The sequence below is a fragment of the Podarcis gaigeae genome (assembly GCF_964106915.1).
Source record: "Podarcis gaigeae genome assembly, chromosome: 6".
NCBI classification, from domain to species: Eukaryota; Metazoa; Chordata; class Lepidosauria; order Squamata; family Lacertidae; genus Podarcis; species Podarcis gaigeae.
Genome location: NC_139682.1, coordinates 2,649,402 through 2,669,630, shown reverse-complemented (window position 1 = coordinate 2,669,630; position 20,229 = coordinate 2,649,402). Strand labels below are relative to the sequence as shown.

The 20,229-nt window shown below is 45.3% G+C and overlaps 1 protein-coding gene and 2 long non-coding RNA genes across 4 annotated transcripts; 1 reads left to right on the top strand and 2 right to left on the bottom strand.

Annotated features, from left to right (window-relative positions):
• Positions 1-629: 629 nt before the first annotated feature.
• On the bottom strand, positions 630-2,530 carry LOC310847265. The gene is made up of 2 exons (XR_014565742.1): positions 1,087-2,530; positions 630-855 (listed from the first exon to the last, which is right to left on the bottom strand). It is a non-coding gene; the product is annotated as an uncharacterized lncRNA (long non-coding RNA).
• Positions 2,531-2,610: 80 nt separating this feature from the next.
• On the top strand, positions 2,611-3,432 carry LOC310847279. The gene is made up of 2 exons (XR_014565756.1): positions 2,611-3,198; positions 3,253-3,432. It is a non-coding gene; the product is annotated as an uncharacterized lncRNA (long non-coding RNA).
• On the bottom strand, positions 3,359-20,053 carry COMMD7 (COMM domain containing 7). Of its 2 annotated transcripts, none has more exons than XM_083744770.1 (9): positions 19,726-20,053; positions 13,993-14,046; positions 10,098-10,200; positions 6,475-6,531; positions 6,348-6,385; positions 5,622-5,712; positions 5,399-5,448; positions 4,600-4,648; positions 3,359-3,848 (listed from the first exon to the last, which is right to left on the bottom strand). In XM_083744770.1, the coding sequence occupies exons 1-9, from the start codon at positions 19,807-19,809 to the stop codon at positions 3,772-3,774; spliced, it is 603 nt and encodes a 200-aa protein (XP_083600896.1). In that variant the 5' UTR covers positions 19,810-20,053; the 3' UTR covers positions 3,359-3,771. The 2 variants fall into 2 exon arrangements, with proteins under 2 accessions (XP_083600896.1, XP_083600897.1); XM_083744771.1 differs by lacking the exon at positions 19,726-20,053 and adding an exon at positions 19,210-19,591.
• Positions 20,054-20,229: the final 176 nt, after the last annotated feature.

Genomic DNA, 20,229 nt, shown 5'->3' with positions numbered 1-20,229 from the left:
AAAGCCATTAGCAACTTGGGACCAGTTTACCTGGAAGATTGCCTTACCCAATATACGCCCACAGTGTGCCACACAATCCCTGTTCCACATTTGTAAGAACTTTGTATTTTAGTGTGGCAGCACCTGCAGTACATTTTGGAACTCCCTGCCACTTGACATCAGCTACTGTGTTCTTTTCAGCGCCCACTAAAAGCACTTTTAGACAAGCCTGCCCAGATATTTAGAATGCTGATGAAAGTTCTAATCTGTATTTTAAAGGTAAAGGGACCCCTGACCATTAGGTCCAGTCATGGCTGACTCTGGGGTTGGGGCGCTCATCTCGCTTTATTGGCTGAGGGAGCCGGTGTATAGCTTCCGGGTCAGGTGGCCAGCATGACTAAGCCGCTTCTGGTGAACCAGAGCAGCGCACGGAAACGCCGTTTACCTTCCCGCCAGAGCAGTACCTATTTATCTACTTGCATTTTGACATGCTTTTGAACTGCTAGGTTGACAGGAGCAGGGACTGAGCAACGGGAGCTCACCCCGTCGTGGGGATTCGAACCGCCAACCTTCTGATCAGCAAGCCGTAGGCTCTGTGGTTTAACCCACAGTGCCACCCGCAGCAAATTTTTTGAAAGTTTTTCAAGTGATTATTTTTCTTACTGATTTGCCTTTCCTGCAAACCAATTTTTTAAAAACAATCTAGTGGGGTATAAATTTAATGTAATAGAGTCAATTTAAAAAATGCCCAATTTCAATTGTTGGTTTTACTGAGTCTACTAAGAATTATACCAGGGCATAGGGTTATCCCAGGAAAAGCAAATTACTGCTGCATGGAACACTCTGGAAAATCCATTTTGGGCGCTTTGCATTTTCCTGCAATACAGTGGTGCCCCGTGAGTCTCTTCGTCTTGCGGTTTTTTCGTCTTGCGGAGCAGGGCTATTAGCGGCTTAGCGGTTTTAAGAAAAAGGAAAAAAACTCGCAAGAAGTTTCGTCTTGCGAAGCAAGCCCATAGGGAAATTCGTCTAGCGAAGCGACGCAAAAACCGAAAAACCCTTTCGTCTTGCGCGTTTTTCGTTTTGCGAGGCATTTGTCTTGCGGGGCACCACTGTATTAAAAAAATGCAAATTGTTGGGGTGCAGAGTGTGGTTGGAAGAAAGGGCACACAAGGAAGCCTAGTTTGGTCTCATGGCCATAGGAGAGGTGTGCAAGTGTGCGCATAGGTGTGAGCAGGGCACACCTCAAAGACGGATTGCACTCCCACAAGGGATCATCATTCTGGATCACCGGCAAGAAGGAAGCCCACCTGCTGCCACTTTCAACTTGCAGGTTCATTAGATTTTGAGTTTTTGCCAAAGAGCATTTGATTCCCCTATAGCCGAGAAAGGGCCACTTGCCTAACTGAATGACCATCAATACACTGGTGGTCTCCAGAAGTTTCAGACGACAATTCCCACAACAGTTGTATACCTGGAGGAGCGTCTCCACCCTCATCGTTCAGCCCGGACACCAGGGTCCATCTCTGGGGGCCTTCTGGCAGTTCCCTCACTGCAAGAAGCAAAGTTACAGGGAACCACCAGAGGGCCTTCTAGGTGGTGGCGCCCTCCCTGTGGAACGCCCTCCCGTCCAATGTCAGGGAGACAAACAACTACAGTGGTACCTTCATAGTTGTAAGGTTTGGCTCCTGAATACTGCAAACCCCAAAGTGTTACAGTTTGCAAACGTTTTTTGGAAGCTGAACGCCCGACGCGGCTTCCGATTGAGTGCAGGAAGCTCCTGCAGCCAATCAGAAGCCGCACCTTGCTTTTTGAACGGTTTCGGGAGTCGGACAGCCTCCCAGAACGGATTAAGTTCAAGAACCAAGGTACCACTGTACATGACTTTCCACCGACACCTGAAGGCAGCTTTTAACGTGTGATGTTTTATTGTGTTTTAAAATATTTTGTTGAGAGCCGCCCAGTGGCTGGGGCAACCCTGTCAGATAATAAAAAAATTATTATGATTACTGTAGTCCAAAACATCTACAGAGAAACAGGTTGATGACAGCTATTCTGTAGGAAGGATTAAAAATAAAATAAAAGTGGCCCCCATCATCTGGGAATCTTCATCCAAGTATGGCGAGTCAGGGTGTCTGGCCTTTAGCGAATGCCTTCCTCTTTTGAGTGGCCTTTTTGGTCAAACTTGCACAACTTCCTTCCCTTTCCCCCCTCCAGTGAGGGGAAAAAAGGAAGAACCCAGGAATGCATTGGAGCTTCTCTGGAACAGGGCCGGAAAAATCCCACAGAATGGAAAGAGGCAGGTTTCAGAGATCCCTGATCCCACAAAAGTATTAGGCAACACAATATTGCAAATGAAGGGGCAGCTGATAAGAAGTGCAAGCATCTGGGCAAAGCTATACAGTGGTACCTCGGGTTAAAAACTTAATTTGTTCTGGATGTCTGTTCTTAACCTGAAACTGTTCTTAACCCGAGGTACCACTTTAGCTAATGGAGCCTCCCGCTGCTGCTGCGCGATTTCTGTTCTCATCCTGAAGCAAAGTTCTTAACCCGAGGTACTACTTCTGGGTTAGTAGAGTCTGTAACCTGAAGCGTCTATAACCCGAGGTAGCACTGCAAACGTAAAAGGTAAAGGACCCCTGGACGGTTAAGTCCAGGCAAAGGCGACTGTGGGGTTGTGGCGCTCATCTATCTTTCAGGCCGAGGGAGCTGGTGTTTGTCCACAGACAGCTTTCTGGGTCATGTGGCCAGCAGGGCTAAACCGCTTCCGGTGCAATGGGACGCAGTGACAGAAACCAGAGCACATGGAAACACAGTTTACCTTCCCACCACAGTGGTACCTATTTATCTACTTGCACTGGCGTGCTTTCGAACTGCTAGGTTGGCTGGAGCTGGGACTGAGCAATGGGAGCTCACCCCGTGACGGGGATTCAAACCGCCGGCCTTCCGATTGGCAAGCCCAAGAGGTTCAGTGGTTTAGACTACAGCGCCACTGGCATCCCATTGGGCAAGGCTATAGCGAATGGTGAATTTGTACTTCCATTCAGGGAAAGTGGTTCTGAAATAGGCGTTGGCACCTCCTGGGGGTGTGTGGATTGCCCAGGGGGGCACGAAGAGGCAAGGAGGTGGCGGGTGTGAGTGTGCGTGTGCTGGAGGTGTAAATGACTATCAGAGTTCGAAACCCGGTTCATCAGTTTTGCCAGGTTAATTAAACCAAACTGGGTTTTAGAATCATAGAATCATTAAGAGTTGGAAGGGACCCTTAGAGTCATCTAGGCTACCCCATCTGCAGTGCAGGAATCTCAGCTAAAGCATCTAGGCCACCCAACCTCGGCTTAAAAACCTCCAAGGATGGTTTTTGGATAACTGTGCAATGAACTGCTACTGTTTTGAATTTTATTGTGTTATTGTCTTCCTCAGTGGGTTATGCAAACCGATGTTCTAAATTACACCTTTTATATAGATTTTAAAGGAGATTTTATAGCTGCCACCTCTTCCTCTCAAGGAGAGCAAAAAGTTACCCCCCCATTTTATTTTTGCTTCCTTGAGCCTCTTTCAAGTAGCATTATCTGCTCCCCAAACAAGACTTTTATGCAGCCAGAGAAGAAAAAAACATCACACTTTTGCAGGTTTTACAAAACATTTCCTACCCCTTCTGTCCCTTAATGGCTCTTAGAGCCCCAAGTGAGCCAAACTTTAAAACTTCTCAATGGGGAAAATGGGGCTTGGAGGATCTGGTCCAGGGGCCTCGGACGGTGGACGTTCGGCTTTCACTCTCGATGCCCCACAGGAAACTCAGCTGAGACATTCCAGGCTGGTTTTCATCCTCTCCATCTCGTGAAGGAAGCTGTAGAACTGAGGCAGCGTCAGCTCTGATTCCGCGGGAGGGAGAGAGAGAAGAAAGAAAAACAGGAATGATTCGGGACTCACAAAACAGGACAAGCACTTTTGTTTTCCCTGCAGCAAGTTAACCGTGGCTCGGAAAAGGGCAACCAAAATTATCAAGTGGATAGAAGAAAGATTAGTAATAACAAGGGTGATTTTATTATTTATACCCCGCCCATCTGGCTGGGCTGAAGCATTTGGGACTTTTAGTAAGTTCAGAGAAAAGGAGAGTAAGAGGCAAAATGATATAAGTGTCTGTTCATCTCCCGCGATCTCTTATGGAGGTTGACTAGCTGAGCAGTTTTCTTTTTACAGCTGCAGCTTCCAAAATTTAAATTTAAATATAATAATAATAATAATAATAATAATAATAATAATAATAATAATGCTTTTTAAACGATTATCATTGCTACCTTTTTAAGCTTTTTGCATTTTACCTGTGTTGTTTTAATTTGTGCAAGCTGCCCTGAGTCCCAGTCTTGGGAAAATGAGGGATATTATTATTATTATTATTATTAATAATAATAATAATAATAATTGGATACCACTGAAGGCACTAAAGTCGAGGGAGAAAACTCTGACCTTAGTTGAAAGAAGCAGCTCCCCCCACCCCCCCATCCCAAAATACATGCCCTTGCAATGTCTTTTTCAGGAGATGCAATTTCAGCCTTCCTGGGGCTTCAACTGCCTCCCTCTCTTTGAAGAACGCCCCCCAGGACAAAATAATGGCTCACTCACCCATGTACAGAGGCTCCACTTTGTTTCCTTTCCTAACCACCAATTTCAGCTGGAAATAAAAATCAGGTTTATTTTGTCAGAATAAAGGAAGTTGCATCCAAGTGAGCAGGCGAGAAATGTTAAAACGCTGTGCTTTTTTCCTGCAAAGAGAAAACCCTGAGATTCTTCCACCGTTAACGTTTTTGCAAGGCGGTACATGGAGCGGCTGAGGAGTCAGGAATTGGGGTGTGTGAATGGATGCTTCTGGACAGGGGGACAGAGACAAGCCACTCTGGGCTGTGACCCACAGGAAAGGACGGAGATTTGCGAAGGGGAAGAAATCTGCACTTATCACCCTACCCAAAATGAGCACGGAGTCCCACGTTGGCTGGGGCTGATGGGAACAGTAGTCCAAAATAGCAGGAGGGCTCCAGTTCTGACACCTGTATAAGGAACACCTCCAAGGCAAACCTGTTGCACCAACTTACTATTTTGCTGTTTCTGCTAGCCAGGGGGAGGACCAAAGATGCTGAAGTCCCGTACCACTGGGATGCCCTCTCATCCCTCCGCCAACCTCCCGAAACCGCATTGCCCAAACACTTTCAAGCCTCTCTCTGCTGCCATACTAAAAACTTGGTTTTTGGAAACCAAAATAAAAGCAGGGTTTCCTGGGACGCTGAATTCTTCAGGCACGAGCGTCTGCGGAATACAGGGTGGCCTTTTCCCAGCGCCTGTGCCAGCACCTTATTTTTTTGCCCCTGGCTCTTCCCGGGGGTGTCTTTCAAAAACAGCATCACCTCTCGCACGGCAGGATACCCACCTGCAGGAAGATGCTTCCAGCTTTCTCCAGTTCGCTGCTTCCTGCTGTCACTGCCGGAGAGAAGAAAGAAAATCAATGTGGGGTGCCCAGGGGAAGCTGGAAGGCGGAGCTTCTGTGGGGTGGGGCCGTAGGGGGTTAGACTAGATGACTCTTGGGGTCCCTTCCAACACTGCGATTCTATGCCTCCCCCCACAGGCCTCCCCCAGCCCACAAAGCCCCTCACCTCCAAATTTCCACTCCATGTCAACGAGCTGGTTAACCATCAGGGTCTGGCCCACAGCCAGGCGCGAGAGGGTGGGCGATTTCTCCTTCCACTGGAAAGATTGCAGAAAGCAAAATGAAACAAAAACCGGCAAAATGTAACAAAAACCGGCTACTTAAGGTAATGGGGCCCTTTATATGTCCAGCTGTCTAACAAATTGTCAGTTTTTTTGTGTTGAATATATGATATATGGTAATTTATGGACCTAATAGGTATCTCAAGCCATTTGCACGTAACAAAATATGTACTTTACCAAAGTAAATGTCAAACTGAAATACAATTAAGAAGGATATTAACAGTGAAATTAAATTGCTGTTTTAGGCGTTGCTTTTAAAAGTCTGGAACGGATTTATTCCGTTTTGCAATACTTTCTATGGGAAAGTGTGCCTTGGTTTTGGAACGTTTTGGTTTTGGAACAGACTTCCAGAACGGATTAAGTTTGAGAACAAGGAAGCTTAAGGAAAAACCTAAAAATTCTAATTTTTTCCTTAAGCTTTTTGATTTTTCTTATTATTTAGTTTATTTCCATAAGATAATATTTCTAGTCGATTACTTCTTGTTTCAGGGATTTCCACGGTATTTCATTCGATTTGTGCAATTAGTTCAGAGAACAGGCAGCCCAGAAGAAAAGCACCCCCCCCCCCGGGGGAATTAAAATTTCAGTAGCGAAAGGAATGCTCATAATACCTGCGCTTCGAAATAGCTGGCCTTCTCCTCGCTCAGCCCTGCGGGAGAAATTCAACACGGTTAAATGAGAGGCCAGCAGCCACTGTCCACCTTCAGGAATCGCCGGAGGCTTTTCAAAGAGACCTACCTAGGGTGATAAGATCTGCTCTAACCTGCTCTGCCGACAGACCTCTCTTTAGGGCACCTGAGATAAACAAGGCATAAAACAGACAGACAGAGGGGGGAAAGGGGAGAGAGAGAGAGAGAAAGAGAGGTCTGGTTAGACAACATTGCTACTGTATGGAGTTAAGCGCGGGAATAAGACACCCAAACAGAGTTAGAAACTCAGGTATATAAACTAGGTGCCCAAAGGCTCCTTAAAACCAGGGCTACAGTCGCCAAAATGGAACGTTGGAAGATTCCGGCTGGACAAAAGGAGATACTTTTTCGCATGGTTTTCACTTTGGAACTCACTGCCACAAGATGTTCACCAGTGTGGGAGACTTTAAAAGGTGTTTCGACAAATCCGTGGGGACACGTGGCTACTTGGTCCTGATGCATGTCCCAGCTGTGAATCAAAAGTGCTGCTATTGTGCTTAGGTTGGGGTCTTCCTGTGGGTATCTGGCTGGCAACCATGAGAACGGAATGTAGGACTCCATGGGCCTTTGGCCTGATCCTGCACCCTGGCTCTCCTTATGTTCCTACGTACCTATGGGACCACCTCTCCTGGTATGCCCAGCGGAGGACCTTAAGGTCCACAAATGACAACACTTTGGAGGTCCCGAGCCTCAAGGAGGTTAGATTGGTCTCAACTAGGGCCAGGGCCTTTTCAGCACTGGCCCCGACTTGGTGGAACGCTCTGTCACAAGAGACTAGGGCCCTGCGGGACTTGACATCTTTCCGCAGGGCCTGCAAGATGGCGCTGTTCCGCCTGGCCTTTGGCTTGGACTCAGTCTGACCCTTATGGTCTTGATCTATTGGCTACTATTAAAATGAGGCTGCATTTTAAATTATTTTCTTTTTTTTATAATATTTTTTATTAGTTTTATGAAATACAGAAAAAAGAATAAAGAGCCTATTATAAAAGTAGAAAAAGAAAGTTACAAATTTTCTTGTTCTTTTTTCCAAATCTACTGGACTTCCCCGCGTCCTCCCAACCCTGCATTCTCTGTGATACATAACATCTGCAATTTGTTAACTTGTTTCAATACTTATTGTATCTTCCATTTTATCATGTTACCCAATTTCAAATATATTATGACCCAAATCATGTACGTTTTCATTTTAACACAATAAAGTTGTTTCATTATTCTATCTCTGACTTCTTGTACCTTAATTTCCATTTCTTTAATTTAACATTACTGAAGCTAGAATTTCCTAAAAGGTGCGTTTTTTAACATTCATACAACTTATAATGTTTTTCCAAATAGTCTTTAAATTTTTTCCAGTCCTCCTCAATTGTTTCTTCTCCCAGGTCTCGGATTCTGCCAGTCATTTCGGCCAGTTCCATGTAGTCCATCAACTGCGTGTGCCATTCCTCCAGTGTGGGTAAATCTTGTGTCTTCCAATGTTTTGCAATCAGGATCCTTGCTGCTGTAGTAGCATACATAAAAAAAGTTCTGTCCTTCTTAAGCACTCTCTGGTCCACCATGCCCAGGAGGAAGGCCTCTGGTTTCTTAGGTAAGGTAAATCTAAGTACCTTTTTTAGTTCATTATGAATCATTTCCCAAAAGGCCTTCACTTTCGGGCAGGTCCACCAGAGGTGAAAGAATGTCCCTTCCGTCTCTTTACATTTCCAGCATTTATTATCAGACAGGTGATATATCTTAGCAAGCTTGACTGGGGTCATGTACCACCGGTATATCATTTTCATAATGTTTTCCTTCAAGGCACTACATGCCGTAAATTTCATTCCGGTGTTCCATAACCTTTCCCAGTCTTCAAACATAATGTTATGCCCCAAATCCTGCGCCCACTTTATCATGGCGGATTTGACCGTCTCATCCTGAGTATTCCATTTAAGCAGCAGAGGTTATACATTCTCGAAAGTAGTTTACTTTTTGGTTCTAACAGTTCTGTCTCTAGTTTCGATTTTTCCACCTGGAATCCAACCTTCTTGTCTACTTTAAAGACCTCTTGAATTTGTGCATAATGCAACCAATCTCGCACCTTGTTTTTTAGTTTTTCCAAGCTCTGCAACCTCCAATTGTCTCCAATCTTTTCAATAATTTCCTCATATTTAGGCCAATTGGCTTCCATATTAGGTCTCTTACGTGCCTTGGCCTCCACCGGTGAGAGCCACCTCGGAGTCTTACTCTCCAATAAGTCTTTATATTTTGTCCAGACCATTAAAATTGCTCTCCTGACAATGTGGTTTTTAAACAGTTTGTGCACTTTAACCTTGTCATACCACAAATATGCATGCCACCCAAAAGCGTTGTCAAACCCTTCCAGATCTAGGACATCAGTGTTTTCCAGTAAGATCCAATCTTTCAACCAGCAGAAGGCTGCGGATTCATAATATAACCTCAAGTCTGGCAGGGCAAATCCCCCTCTTTCTTTCGCATCAGTTAATATCTTAAACTTTATTCGGGGCTTTTTGCCCTGCCAAACAAACTTTGAGATATCCTTCTGCCACCTTCCAAAGCATTCCACCTTGTCCACGATCTGTAGGGTCTGAAACAAAAATAACATTTTTGGCAATACATTCATCTTTATAGCTGCTATTCGGCCCAACAAGGAAAGTTTCAATCTTGACCACGTTTCCAAATCTCTTTTGATTTCTGACCAACATTTCTCGTAGTTGTCTTTAAACAGATTCAAATTTTTGGAGGTCAGATACACCCCTAGGTATTTTACTTTTTTAACCACATTTAATTCTGTTTCTTTCACGAACTCATCTGTTTCTGTAATTGTCAAATTTTTTGCTAGAACCTTAGTTTTTTGCTTGTTCAACTTAAATCCCGCCACCCGACCAAAGTCCGAAATTAATTCTAACACTCTTTTAGTACTAGAGACAGGCTCCTGTAATGTTAATACCATATTTTTAAATTATTTTAAATTATTTTCTAACCTGTATTTTAAATTGGTTTTTCTTGTAATTTTACTGGTGTTAGCAACTCTGGTTGGGGAGGGCGGGGTAATAATAATAATAATAATAATAATAATAATAATAATATTTTATTTATAACCCACCCTCCCCAGCCGAAGCCGGGCTCAGAGCAGCTAACAACAGTAAAATGATGCAACATTCTAAAATAATTTCATTATAAAATCAGTTCAAATCAGATTAATGGCAACCATTGGGCTAGAGTTCTGTGAGGATTACCGAAGGAGGGGGTCAGACTGTGCCTTGGCCAAAGGCCAGGCGGAACAGCTCTGTCTTGCAGGCCCTGCGGAAAGATGTCAAGTCCTGCAGGGCCCTAGTCTCTTGGGGCAGAGCGTTCCACCAGATTGGGGCCAGTACTGAAAAGGCCCTGGCTCTGGTTGAGGCCAGCCTAACCTCCCTGTGGCCCGGGATCTCCAAGATGTTTTTGTTTGAAGACTGTAAGGTCCTCCGTAGGACATACCAGGAGAGGCAGTCCTGTACGTAAATAAATGAATAATTTATTATTAATTATTATTATTATTATTATTATTATTATTTCACTGAGCAGCTGCCCCCCTTGTGAGGGGTCCCTTGACGAAAGAGGGGAGAAGCTCTTCTCTCGATTCCCCTGGTCTATGGCCGGCACCCACACACTGCCAGGGACCCCCAAGCCGCCACTCACCATTCGGCACCAACAGGAGGCTTTTAACAATGTTCTTCAAAGGGCCCGGGCTGAGTTTATTGCTGGTGGCAAATTCAGAGAGCTGAACTAGGAACCTTTCGACCTGTAAGAGGAGAAGAGCACATAGCGTGATCCACACCTCCAAGCTGCACATGAATGCGAGTTTCTGGTGCAATCCTATGCCTGCCTGACTCCAAAGTCAGTTCCACTGAGTTCATGGGGACTTTGAATCATAAAACTGTACTTAAGAGAGAATATTATGAAAATGATATACAGGTGGTACATGACACCAGTCAAGCTTGCAAAAATATATCATTTGCCTGATAATAAATGCTGGAAATGTAAAGAGACTGAAGGTACATTCTTCCACCTTTGGTGGACGTGCCCAAGGATTAAGGCTTTCTGGGAGATGATCTATAATGAAAAGAAAAAGGTATTTAAATATACCTTTCTGAAGAAACCAGAGGCCTTTCTCCTGGGCATGGTCGGCCAATTGGTGTTAAAGAAGGATAGAAATTTTTTTATGGATGCTACAGCAGCAGCAAGAATACTTATCGCAAAGTATTGGAAGACACAAGATCTACCCACCCGGGAAGAATGGCAGATGAAGGTGATGGATTACATGGAACTGGCGGAAATGACTGGCAGAATCCGGGACCAGGGAGAAGAGTTGGTGGAAGAAGATTGGAAGAAATTTAAAGACTATTTGCAGAAACATTGTAAAATTAAGGAATGTTAGAAGGATGTTGGAATGAAGTTATGTGGTTTTAGCAGCAATGTTACAAAGGAGTAAGTAAAAATGGATTGTTAACAGGTGACAATGTAAAGTTACAATATATTAAGATAAATTATTAAGATAAAAACAAAGATGGAAAGGATTTGCTGAATTAACTAATTGAACTAGAACACAAAAAAGGGAGGTGTGAGGAGGTCAAGGAAACAAGCAAATGAAAGATAAGATATGGAAAGATTGACTTGTTTTTAATTGTTTTTTTTCTGCATTTTGTATTTTTTGTTTTATTTTCCTTTATTTTTGTAATTTTTTGAAATTTCAATAAATATTATTCTTTAAAAAAAATGAATCATAAAACTGTAGAGTTCGAAGGGACCACGAGGGTCATCTAGTCCAACCCCCTGAAATGCAGGAATCTTTTTGCCCACCATGCGGCTTGAACCCACAATCCTGACATTAAGAGTCTCATGCTCTACCGACTGAGCTAGGCCAGGAGGGAACTTTGCCCTGGGTTGTATCCTAAGGCTGAAAAACAGAACCGCACCCACACTGTTAATCAAGGTCCCTTTTCGAGTTCTGGGGCACTGTGCAGAAGGAGCAGATCCGCACATCATTCAAACCGAGAAAAAGAAAGAATTGCCTCTGTGACCCATTTGAGGCTGTGCTGGTGCGGCAAAGAATTCTTGTTTAATTGGGAACAAAATACCTTTTTACTTTTATTCATGCCTACCTTTGCCTATACCTCCTGGCAAATAGAAGGGGAAGAAATGGAGGCAGTGAGAGATTTTACTTTCTTGGGCTCCATGATCACTGCAGATGGTGACAGCAGTCACGAAATTAAAAGACGCCCGCTTCTTGGGAGAAAAGCAATGACAAAGCTAGACAGCATCTTAAAAAGCAGAGACATCACCTTGCCAACAAAGGTCCGTATAGTTAAAGCTATAGTTTTCCAATTAGTGATGTATGGAAGTGAGAGCTGGACCATAAAGAAGGCTGATTGCCGAAGAATTTATGCTTTTGAATTCTGGTGCTGGAGGAGACTCTTGAGAGTCCCATGGACTGCAAGAAGATCCAACCTCTCCATTCCGAAGGAAATCAGCCCTTAGTGCTCCCTGGAAGGACAGATCCTGAAGCTGATGCTCCAAGACTTTGGCCACCTCATGAGAAGAGAAGACTCCCTGGAAAAGACCCTGATGTTGGGAAAGATGGAGGGCACAAGGAGAAGGGGACGACAGAGGACGAGATGGTGGGACAGGGTTCTCAAAGCTACCAGCATGAGTTTGACCAAACTGCAGGAGGCAGTGGAAGACAGGAGGGCCTGGCGTGCTCTGGTCCAGGGGGACACGAAGAGTTGGACACAACTAAATGACTAAACAACAACAACACCTTTGGCTAGCTTTTGATTTTGAATATTTTCTGTTCAGAGCTTAGAAGTTACCTTAGTCTCTGACAGAACTGAGAATCAGATGTTCAAGGAAAAAAGGAAAAGATCAGATGTTCAAGGGGTGAAAAGTGGCCTTAAAAAACAATCTGGGGATCCTGAGTTGTTGATGAATGACATATTCCTCTGCTGTCTGACTACTGCCTTAAGATAACATATAATTATAATTAATATAATATAATATAATATAATATAATATAATATAATAATATACCGTATTCTTCGCCCTATAGGACACACTTTTCCCCCCAAAAAAATGAAGGGGAAATGTGTGTGCATCCTATGGGGTGAATGCAGGCTTCGCGGACCTCTCAGCAAGCAGCGGGAGCCAGCGCTGGGCTCCCACGGCTTGCAGAGAGCTGCCTGTTTGGGGGCTGGGGTCGGGGGAAGCTCGGGCCTCCACCGCCCCAGCCCCGCGCCTGGGGGGGAAATAATTTTTTCCCCTTTATTTCCCCCCCAAAAAACTAGATGCACCTTATGGGATGGTGCGTCCTATAGGGCGAAAAATACGGTAATAATACCTTTGTTATTTTTTATTTTAGCCGACATCTCTGTCCCTGTTTAGAGACAGAAGCCCCCCTCCTTTCATAGCAATTGGTTTGAGAAAGCAGGGCATAATTTTAGCTAAACATCTGGTGCTTTCCAAGTTGTCTGCCCAAATTCGGGCAGAATTTATGACTTGTTTCGGTAGGGAAAGCTGAGCAGTCATTAAAGGAAGAGGCACAAAGAAGGGGCGAGATCCTGGCGCAAGTCGTAAATTAAGGAAGGCCTCGTTTTAATAATCTTGACTTTAGAACCTGTTTCTCCCTCACCTGGGAGGAAGCCCCACAGAGTTCGGTATGGCTAACTTTGGAGAAGATCTGGTGAGGATGAAACCGTCAGATTCACAGTATTTCTTTCTTTCTTTTCAAACAGTCCAATAAAATTGTTCCAAACCCCAGGGCCCCAAAGGATGAGAATGGGTTGGCGATAGAAAAGTGTGATTGCTAGAGGTCAGCACAGGGGGCAAGTCTGCCCTGTGATTCTCAGATGAAGGGCAGTATTATTATTATTATTAATGTGGCTGACTGCATTTGTTTAGGGAGAGGGCCTTCTCGGTGGTGGCGCCCGCCCTGTGGAACGCCCTTCCATCAGATGTCAAGGAAATAAACAGCTATCTGACTTTTAGAAGACATCTGAAGGCAGCCCTAAAAAATTGGGAAGTTGTTAATGTTTGATGTTTTATCGTGTTTTTAATATTCTGTTGGGAGCTGCCCAGAGTGGCTGGGGATACCCAGCCAGATGGGCACGGTATAATAATAATAATAATAATAATAAGAAGAAGAAGAAGAAGAAGAAGATACAGGATCTCATGTTTAAGCATACACATGCTCCTCTGCCGATACATCACACTCTGCTATTGCTTGGAATGCGCCCATACAGAATACGCACCCCATCGTGTCCTTCAGATTGAGATAATAATCACTTTCATGACACTGCTATTATTATTATTATTATTATTAAAAAATGAGAACAATCTACACTTTGGAAAGAACTTGCAGACTTGTGGCAGGGTGCCTGGCCTTTCGTTTTATCTTGTGCAAAGATGTTACTGTGATTAGCATTAAAAGTTGCTGCTGCTGCTGCTCCTAAGATGCTCACCTTGAGTAAAACTACAGCAAAAATAGCCTCAGCTCACCCCCTCGGATCCTATCTTGCCAACATCGCTGTGGACGGCTTACCTCTTTCGGTTCCTGCAGAAATCGGAAAACCACTTCCGCGAGAGTGGAGAATTGCTGGAGAGAGACAAAACGAAGGTGTCAGCAACACAAGACCTGCCAGGGATTGGGCCCACCTCTCCTGCTCTTTCCCGCGTCTAAGGCAGATTATTCCTTTTTTAAGAAGAGCAACAATCCTCAAAACTTTCCTCCGTATATATAGTTTTTAAAAGGCACTTGGTGGTTAAGCCTGGGTGTGCAAAGGCAGTGGTTTGGAGCCATCAAGTTAGATGGACCTGGGAACAGGGACACATCCTGCCCCACAACACGAGGGTCCCGATTCCCTTGCCGGAACTCCTCCCTTTAAGACTTGGAACTCAATTACGCAGTAATCCAATTCAACATAAGATTGCTCTAATACCAGCCTCCTTGTGAAAGTGAATAGGAGAGGCTGGTGGCCTAATTAAATAAATCTTACCCACCTTGACTAACAGTTATGAGTTTTAATTGCTTAATTAATTCTGCATATCAGAGGCCAGTACACAGAGGCCAGTACACAGCTTATCTGAGGCCCAGGGTGGCGAGCCCATAGCTGTCAACGTTTCCCTTTTTTAAAGGGAAATTCCCTTATTCCGAATAGGATTCCTCGCAAGAAAAGGGAAAAGTTGACAGCTGTGGGCAAGCCCCATCCAGCTGGCTGAAACCTCCAAGGTCCAGGAAAAGTGAAGCCAGCTGCCTCCCTCCCTCTGCAAGGAACCTGTATAGTGTCGTACCTTGGAAGTCGAACGGAATCCATTCTGAAAACCAAATTACAGCTTCTGATTGGCTGCAGGAAGCTCCTGCAGCCAATCGGAAGCCCCATCAGGACATTCAGGTTCCAAAAGAACGTTTGCAAACCAACAATCACTTCCGGGGTTGCGGCATTCGGGAGCCAAAACGTCCGAGTTCCAGGGTGTTTGGGATCCAGGGTACGACTGTATGTTTATATTTGGCCAGGCTTCTCCATGGGCCTGGGGTTAGTGTGTCTCTGTGTGTGTGCATGTGTGTCTATAGCCAGGGTTCTCCAACTTGGTGCCCTCCAGATGTGGCTGATGAGAGTTGTAGACCGAAACATCTGGAGGGAGCCAAGTCGGGGGCACCATCTTAGAAGGGGGTCTCGTTCCTGAATGGCAGGCTTCTTCTGCTCCCACTGCCAGAATCACCTGTGGATTTGCAAGTAATGATAATAATAATTTATTATTTGTATCCCGCCCATCTGGCTGGGTTTCCCCAGCTACTCTGGGCGGCTTCCAACAAAGATTAAAAATACATCAAAATGTCACACATTAAAAACTACCCTGAACAGGGCTGCCTTCAGATGTCTTCTAAATGTCAGGTAGTTGTTCTTCTCTTTGACATCTGGTGGGAGGGTGTTCCACAGGGCGGGCGCCACCACCGAGAAGGCCCTCTGCCTGGTTCCCTGTACCTTTGCTTTTCTCAATGAGGGAACCGCCAGAAGGCCCTCGGAGCCGGACCTCAGCGTCCAGGCAGAACGATGTGGGTGGAGACGCTCCTTCAGGTATACTGGGCCGAGGCCATTTAGGGCTTTAAACGTCAACACCAACACATGAAGCACAATTCACCATTTTAAAAACAGCCACCCAATTTAGACTTTTAAGCTGAAAAGTGTTTAATGCATCAATTCAATTAATTGACTTAAATGTTACAGCCTTAGGAGCAAACTAGCTCTGTGGAAAATGTGACACCCAGGAGTCCAATTTATCTTTATTTTGCAAGTTTGCAAATAAGGAGAGCTGGCCCAATTGAAAGGTATCGACCTCCACACAGGAGCTCTTGAATCCTCTGTTTGCATGCGCTGGGCATTCTCCAAATCCCCCAGAGAGAGGCAGCAGCCCTGTTTGCACACCGGGGAGCCTACAGAGCTCTGGCAGAGTGCTAAGGATTAAGAAACAATATTTTTTTAAAAAAACACACAATAATAATAATAACATGGGTTGCAGCCAACTAACGATTACTCAGAGTAGACCCGCTGCAATTAATGGACAGACAGATGGCCACCTGTCATGGATGCTTGAGTTGAGATTCCTGCATCGCAGGGGGTTGGACTAGATGACCCCGGGGCCCCTTCCAATTCTTCAGTTCTATGATTCTACGCTAACAATGTTCATTAATTTTAGTCGGTTTACTCTGGAGAGGACTAGCACTGAATGCAAACAGTTTACCTACATGATCTTTACCTTTCTGCATGTATGACCACTCGGCTACTTAGAACAGGTGCTGTTACAGGTGCCACATAAAGCCTGTTCCTCATTTGTAGGAACTTGCCCGTTTAGTGTGGCAGGGCCTTTGGAACTCCATGCCACTTGATATCAGGCAGGCACCTTTGCTGTACTCTTTTCAGCGCCTGCTTAAAGCATTTAGACAAGCCAACCCAGATGTTTAGAAAGTTGATGAGAGTCTTAATCTGTTTTTAGTTCTGTGTTATTTCACCTTTCCAAAAGTCCTAAGTTAGGTAGCATTTTTTTCCCCTTATTGATGATGTTAATTGTTTTGCCTTTTTTGAAAACCGCTCTGAGGGTTTTCTTTTCCTTTTTGCAAGTGGTGCGTACATTTCATGAACTAAATAATCAAAATAAAATCCTACAAGCATTCCCCCCCCCCAAAAAAAGTAAATAAATCACGAAACAGTGCAGCCATAGGGTCAGAAGGCAGGGCATCGAGGAGAGCAAAGCGGTCACATTCTTGGATGAGGTGATAACCCCAAAACAGAAGCATGACCTTGAGGGAGATACCTGGAATGCGAAAAAGGCATGACTAACAGCTGCGCTTTTTATTGTGCTACCAGGTTGGAGTGGAGACAGAAAGCTCATGAGTTCTCCAGGAGTCTGGCTCAGTGTTTTAGCAGCCAGCTTAGGATAAGATAGGACCCCCAGAAGGGGAAGAAATGGAGGCAGTGAGAGATTTTACTTTCTTGGGTTCCATGATCACTGCAGATGGTGACAGCAGTCACGAAATTAAAAGACGCCTGCTTCTTGGGAGAAAAGCGATGACAAACCTAGACAGCATCTTAAAAGGTAGAGACATCACCTTGCCAGCAAAGGTCCGTATAGTTAAAGCTATTGTTTCCCCAGTAGTAATGTATGGAAGTGAGAGCTGGACCATAAAGAAGGCTGATCGCCAAAGAATGGATACTTTTTAATTTTGATGCTGGAGGAGACTTTTGAGAGTCCCATGGACTGCAAGAAGATCCAACCTCTGCATTCTGAATGAAATCAGCCCTGAGTGCTCATTGGAAGGACAGATCCTGAAGCTGTGCTCCAAGACTTTGGCCACCTCATGAGAAGAGAAGACTCCCTGGAAAAGACCCTGATGTGGGGAAAGATGGAGGGCACAAGGAGAAGGGGACGACAGAGGAGGAGATGGTTGGACAGTGTTCTCGAAGCTACCAGCATGAGTTTGAGCAGACTGCGGGAGGCAGTGGAAGACAGGAGGGCCTGTCGTGCTCTGGTCCAGGGGGTCACGAAGAGGCGGATGCGACTAAACAACAAAGCCACAGGGATATCACCCTGCTGGAAAAACTAACTAATAAGTCCCTAGGCACTAAAAGAAAAAGAAAAAGATTTCATACCTCTTTGGTTTGACTTTATTTCATTTGTAAGGAAGGAGGAGCCCCGCTTGGTCTACAAACAAATATGGTTAATGCAGTAAAACAGGGTCGTTGTTGAATTAACCTTGTCTTGTGTAATCATTATGTCGCTGCCTTCCACGCATCCGCATAAAACTGCAGAGTTGGAAGGGACCACAAAGAGTCATCTACCCCTGACAGGTAGAAATCTTACACCCAACTTGAGGCTTGAACCCAGGACCCAGAGACGAAGGGTCTCATGCTCCACCAAGTGAGCTATCGCAGCACGCCTGTGGCTTATTTATTCTGGCTTCATTTCATGTCTATATTTGTTCAACAGTATATGGGCAATGTATGTTGCCATCAGATCCTGTTTTGATAACATAGTACTTTGCAGAATTTTGCAGAACCTTTTTAAAAATAATAACAGTAATAAAGAGTTATTTTTTTGGGGGGGGGGTTATATAAAAAGTGGCCCCAGCAGAGTGGACTTGCAGGAACCCAGGAGAAGCAGGAACAGTTTAAGAGCATCAGGCGGCACACATAAAATCCGCTGGGTGCCTTTGGTCAGATATGCTCGCTGTGCAATGAGGGAGGGATAACACGAGCTTGATGTATCGTGAGCAGGAACTAAAGTGATTTAGAAATGGTTGTACGCGGGGAAGGAGTTCTGGGTGAGACCAGCAGGGAACGGAAGCTGAATGCAGTAGTTTGTCGTGTATAGTTTTGCAGCAGCACACTGCTAAATAAAAATGATTCCTTTGAATCCAGTCCCTGTGCATCATTTATAATCTTGGAAATAATAAATATATGGTGTCAGGAGACAAAATTAAAAGAAGGCAGTATTGTATACCTGTAAGAACACAAAAGTTATTAGATCTGTATCTATACCAGCATCCTATTCTTTCAAGGCCAACCAGATGGGAAACCTGCAAACAGGATTCAAGGACAAGAGCAACTCTCCCCTCCTGAACTGAATCAGTCAAGAATCTCAAGACATATACATAAATCCCTAATTTTATTTGTCCCCAGCCTTTCCACAGTTCAAACCATGTTCAAGGCAGCTGACAACAGGAAAAGAAATACGTAGCTACAACGTTCAAGTAGCCATAAACAAAACATTTTTAAAAATACACAACCATCACTGCAAGATATAAAATGAAGATACAAAAAAGCTAACACCAACAGCAGCAAAAAATAAAATAAAAATAAAAACCACAACAAAACCCCGCCAACAACACCCTGGAGCAGCCAAAGATTTTTGACTCTGAATTATCTGAGACTAGGTAAAGAGACAGGGTGATCAGAAGACCAAAGAGATAGAGATTTTTGTTTTTCAAAAACACAGGGAGATGAAATATTCATGGGGAATCAAGTGATTTAGACATGGTCGTAAGGTGGAGGTTGTGGCCAGGCCGACAGAGAAAGGAATCTTGACTAAGATTAAGTTTTTCAGTACCACATGGCTAAATTAAAGTTTATTCCTTCTAATCCAGTTTCCACCGATCATTTATAATCTTGCAAATACTGTACTACACCAAACCTTTACATGGGCAACTAAAATAACACGGATAAAACGCGAGGTGCCGTTTCTGAAGGCAGAATAACAAACTAACCATAATCATGTGCTTTTCTTTGGAAGAATGGATGCCAATACTAGTCTGGATTTTATTTATTTTTTAAAAAGCTGATCGCAACTGTTTGGCTTTTTGGTTCCTTCCCTGAGTGAATCTTTAAAAATGCGTTTTAAAAGAGCTATGAGTTCGTAGCGTTGGGGGTCCCTTCCAACCCTCTCCAAGACCAGGAAGGCTTTTAAAAGCAAGCCGGGGGCCCCGATCCTGCTCACGCAGCTTGGCGGAGCCTCCGGGCACGCCGGGACTCCGGTCCAGAGGATCTGCGCCGGGGGGGGGTCGCCCTTTAGGATGACGCGCAGCTAAGCGCAGGAGTGGAGAGCGCGCTCGTGCGCCCTGCTTCCTTCCCCGTGGCGACGCGCCAGCCCCACTGGCCGGAGGGTTCCTCCTCCCTGCGCCAGTTGTTTTTTTGGGGGGTGGGGTACTCCGGCAACCAGCGCCCCAATATTCGGAAAAGAGGTCCCCCCCCTCCCAAGGCCCCCGCTCCGCCGGCAGCTGCACCTGGGCGCTCAGCTGGTTGAGTTGCTGCAAGTCTGCGCTCAGCGTCTCCGGCACCGGCTCGCGCGCAAAGCTCAGCAGCCCCATTGCGCGCCCGGATCCGACGCGCTCGCCTTCCTCGGCTGCCGCCGCCCGGCTCCTCCCCGCCGCGCTCCGCCCCTGCCGGCGCAGCCGCTTTCGATTTCGCTCCCCGGGGGGGCGCTACTACTCGCGAGTAAGCCAGGCCGGGAGATGTTTTGCCGAGGAAAAGCGCGCATGAGTTGGCGGCTTGGGGGAGGGGGTGGATGGCGGCGGGTGTCAGGCCTCGCGCTCCTGCCCCGCCGTCGGATCGGGTCTACTCGGAAACAAGCCCCGTGGGTTTTCTTCCGGCCGCTTACTTCCGAGGTAAGGGTCACTTGGAGGGACCGTGGGGGGAAAGCCCCTCGTCTAGTCCAGTGCAAGAGGTTGCTTCTTATCAGAGCAACAGCAGCACCAAAAAATAAAAACAAACGATTTCCATAGGATCGC